This window comes from Protomyctophum bolini, assembly GCF_963924005.1.
Source record: "Protomyctophum bolini genome assembly, chromosome: 19".
Taxonomy (NCBI): domain Eukaryota; kingdom Metazoa; phylum Chordata; class Actinopteri; order Myctophiformes; family Myctophidae; genus Protomyctophum; species Protomyctophum bolini.
Window position 1 is genome coordinate 6,412,346 of NC_137880.1, and position 4,703 is coordinate 6,417,048.

General features: G+C 40.4%; 1 protein-coding gene across 1 annotated transcript; it reads left to right on the plus strand.

Annotated features, from left to right (window-relative positions):
* Nucleotides 1-2,869: 2,869 nt before the first annotated feature.
* On the plus strand, nt 2,870-4,312 carry LOC308334520 (E3 ubiquitin-protein ligase TRIM39-like; the record flags this gene model as incomplete). The annotated part of the gene is made up of 1 exon (XM_080791318.1): nt 2,870-4,312. The coding sequence occupies one exon, from the start codon at nt 2,870-2,872 to the stop codon at nt 4,310-4,312; it is 1,443 nt and encodes a 480-aa protein (XP_080647444.1).
* Between the last annotated feature and the right edge of the window lie 391 nt (nt 4,313-4,703).

Consider the following 4,703-nt stretch of genomic DNA (forward strand, 5'->3'; position numbering starts at 1 on the left):
AAATACAAATATACATTTACTGATTAAATTTAAATTATTAAATTTACTGATCTGGATTCACAGATCGACCTGGTCTCCTTCATTTTTCATCAAATGGCAGGCATATGGGTACAAGAAGTACAATGATGACTCGTCATTCTGCAGTGGTGGTAGGCCTACTTAATTTAAAGTATCAATAGTGCAATGTAGAAATACTCTGTTAAAAGTAAAAGTATACAAAGTAGAACGTACTCAAGTAGCTACAGTACATACCTCAAAATAGGCCTACAGTACTTAAGTTACTTTCCACCACTGCCATTCTGCATGAGTTCTTATCGAGTGATTTACAACTCAATTGAAAACCTGTATAGAACAATCAATGGTAAATAAGCCATCATCTATTCATAGCTGTTCCTTACAAACACAACACCTTTAATGACAAGGCTGAGCAGCCATTTGCATGCGGGTGCTACTTTTCTGAACGGTAAAGCTATCTGCGAATCAATGACCATTGCATGAAAAGTGGATAAGTAAATGATCATTATTAAACAACATGAGGACACACATCAATGGCCAACGAAGGGCCCCAGGAGCCCTTTTCGAGGGGTCAAACCTAGTACCCTAGCACGGTCCAATTTTCCTGAGAGTCACGGGGCCGTGGCCCATGGTTTTACATTTAACCAGTAAAACACATTGAGACTATACATCTCTTTACTGTGATTTTATAGAGCACATTGTGAAATATATTACTGTAAAACTGCATACAAATACGCCAAATGCACCGCACAGCCCAGGGGGGGCCCTGAAATTGTGTCTAGCCAGTAGCCCGGGGGCCGCCCCTATACTGGACAACACACATCAGTGTGTCTGTTTAGCACAGAAAACTTGTGTTAGTAATGTTACTTTAATCTCCACTGCAGCACCCCCTAGTCACATTTTGTCACTCTGGTATTGTTTTCAATAGGACACCAATGGAAACAAGCCTGTCAATGGATAGCCTACCAGCCAAACTTAAGGCATTCTTTGTTTCACCATTTTAGCAGACCTGCACTTCCCTGTGCCTTTCCATGCAAACACTTAAGCAAGTGTTCAATCAATAAAATAATATACTGCTCACTCTACTCATGTATGTGTTATCAAAGTTTGTGTGTTAACCATATAACATATTTTTGTCAAACCATCACAAAACACGGGTATATTTTACCCAATTTACCTAAAAAAATATTTCTCATCAAAATATATTGAAGTACAATACATGGCAACTTGAGGTACTCTTCATTAATATTTCATCATGACTTTTCACAAAAAATAGATATAATGGGGCCTATATCACATGGGGGCAAAATCATGCATAATATTAAAAAAAATATTCATAAAAAAATGATTTTTTTTTCAATCACACTACACAGGTGAAATTCACCTGAACACTTGCCTGTAGAAAAAAACCCAGGGATGTGGGCAGGGAAACAAACCTACCTTCTATGATGTTACTGAGCATCATGAAGAAGACATAGAAACCCACCTCAGACATCGGCATCATTATACAATTTCAAAAATATTATTGTCTGGGTGAAAATCACCCGTGTTTAGTGTTCATATGGTTAAATGGTTAGAATCATTACATAGTTTAAACATGTGTAAACATGCATGTTTTGTTTGTTTTCCTAGACACAGGCATGCACTTGCATGTTAATGGACATGCACTTCACGCCTTTTGCAACCCACACCACTTATTTTACATTAAAATGTGGACTTCCTATGGACGACAAGTCACATGCACCTCCCCCCTTCACAAGGAGGGGATGTGTAAAGACTGTTTAAAGTTTTATTCACACTACATGTTTCATGCCTCAATACTTTCCCCCCTCACTGTATATGTTTTTTTTTCCATTTTTGCTTCCTTTATGATGAATTCCTGTTCTGTTCTTTAACTATATAGAAGTGTCTATTTGTACGTCTCTAAATGTTTTGATGAATTGAACATGGTGGACCCTGTTGTAAACAAGTGTAATCATGCTTAATTGGGTCGTCCACTCACAGTTAACAGTCTTTGTATTGAGTTTGTGCTTGAAATGTACTGTAATTCTGGAAACTGTTAATAAATATTTCAATAAATCAAAAAAAGCTACATACACATCTTCACAAACGTCATAGGTTGCAAAAAATTATTCTTCAGGATAGATTGCACATTGATTGGCCTCACAGACAGTCGTCAAACACAATCACATCACTTTATAAACAAGTACAAAAGAATGGATAAAAAACCAATGAAATGGCATAATACTTATTTGTATGTAAAGGATTGTTTTAGTATAGGTATGTTGTAAAGGATTGTTTTAGGTGGAGGTATAAGGCCTAACCAGGGACTGGGGTTGCAATTTAGCCTTGGTTACAAACCCTGTTAAATAAACGTATAAATAAATAAATAAAATCAGGCTGCCCTTTATCAAGTTTAAATGTAAAATAATTTTGTTGTTTCAGCCACTTTCATTTTATTTGCCCTGTAAAACTTGTTTGGTGATGATGGCCAATCAGGCTGTCGTTTGTGATGGGCCTTCAGGCCTTTCACATTGAAATTGACCTCTAAACTGGGGGAGGTGGGAGGACGATCTGTTCAACAGATAGTGTTGTTGCAACAGCTCCGCCCCCTGCCAGACCTCTGATTATAAAAGCCTCTTTCACCTTCAGACCTAGCACACAACTTGCACTGCACTGTTGAAGTGAGGGAGGAAACTGTCCAGTGTCTACTACACCACTACAGGAGGAAATACTGAACCCAGTTACCCAGACCACTGGAACCTGCTGCTTCACGGTGAAAATAAACTCCAGGGAATTGTCTACAGGACGGACCTTTACCACCACTGTGTTTGTAGCGTAATCCAGAGTCTAAATGGCTTCCAACAAGTCATCTTTTTCAGAGGAAGATTTTTCCTGTCCTGTGTGTCGTGACATCTTTAAACATCCAGTTGTCCTGTCGTGTAGCCACAGCTTCTGCAAAGACTGTCTGCAGGAATGGTGGAGAGAGAAGGGAACAAAGGAATGTCCTGTTTGTAAGAAAATAAATAAGAAAAAATCTCCACCCTGTAACCTGGCTCTGAAGAACCTGTGCGAGGCCTTCATACAGCAGAGACCTTCAAAGCGTCAGAGGACTTCATCAGGGCCTGAGGATCATCTCTGCGGTCTGCATGCTGAGAAACTCAAACTGTTCTGTCTGGAATGTCAGCAGCCAGTGTGTGTCGTGTGCCTTCATTCAGAAAAACACACCAACCACCGTTTCAGACCCGTCGATGAAGCTGCACTGGAGCACAAGGAGGAAGTCCAGAAATCGCTGAAGCCTTTACAGGAGAAACTGGAGGTATTTAACGACATTAAAGCAAAAAGTGACAAAACAGCAGAACACATTAAGGTCCAGGTCAGAAACACAGAGAGGCAGATTGAGGAACAGTTTAATAAGCTTCATCAGTTTCTACAAGAGGAAGAGGAGGCCAGCATCGCTGCACTGAGGGAGGAAGAGCAGCAGAAGAGTCAGATGGTGAAGGAGAAGACTGAGGGTCAGAACAGAGACATATTAACCCTTTCAAACACAATCAGAGCCATAGAGAAGGAGCTGAAATCTGAACACATCTCATTCCTGCAGAACTACAAGACCACAATGGAAAGAGTCCAGCTCACACTGCAGGACCCACAGCCGGTCTCGGGATCACTGATAGATGTGGCCAAACACCTGGGCAACCTGACCTTCAGAGTCTGGAACAAGATGAAAGACATTGTCTCCTACACTCCTGTCATTCTGGACCCCAACACTGCACATCCAGTATACACTCTGTCTGATGATCTGACCAGCTGCATGAGATGGGACGAATGTCAGGACCTTCCAGACAACCCAGAGAGGTTTGACCAGCTTGCCTTCCTCGTGGGTTCTGAGGGCTTTAACTCAGGGACTCACAGCTGGACTGTTGAGGTTGGAGACAACACAGGCTGGTTAGTGGGTGTGTTAGCAGAGTCGTACGAGAGGAACGGGAACAGTTGGGGTCCAAACAGAGCCCTATGGGAAATAGGGCTCTGTAAAGGCAAAGGAGGCAAATACACTGCAAGTTCTTCAGAGGATGATATGGAAGAAGAGATGATCTCATTGAAGCAGAAACCTCAGAGGATCAGAGTCCAGCTGGACTGGGATGAAGGAAAGCTGTCATTCTCTGACCCTGATACTAACACACACATACACACCTACACACACACCTTCACCGAAACACTCTTTCCATACATTGCCAATTGTCATAATGTACCTCTGAAGATGTCACATGGGAAGATCAGTGTAACTGTGGAACAATAGAGTTAGAGATGATGATGATGATAATACGAGTCTTTAAGGATGAATATTACTCAGTTTTGAAGATATTATGATTATTTTGTTGTGGTCAAATTACATTCGTGTTTAGTTTACTATAAAGCAGTGATTTTCAAACTTTTCATGCCAAGGACCCCCAAATGTATTTGGCCGTGGACCCCACGTTAAAATATGTTGTGCCCTGAATAGAAGATTTATTGTTATATAAAAACAATTCAACATTTTTCAAAAACTTTTTATGTAATGTATATTTTTTTCAATAAACTTTTTTTTTCAATTCAACTTTTATGTGAACTTGCCTGATGCTTTCTGTGTCGTGAGTGTCTGAGTCACTGAACGTTACATAAAGAGTTAAAATGTATGACGGATGGACACC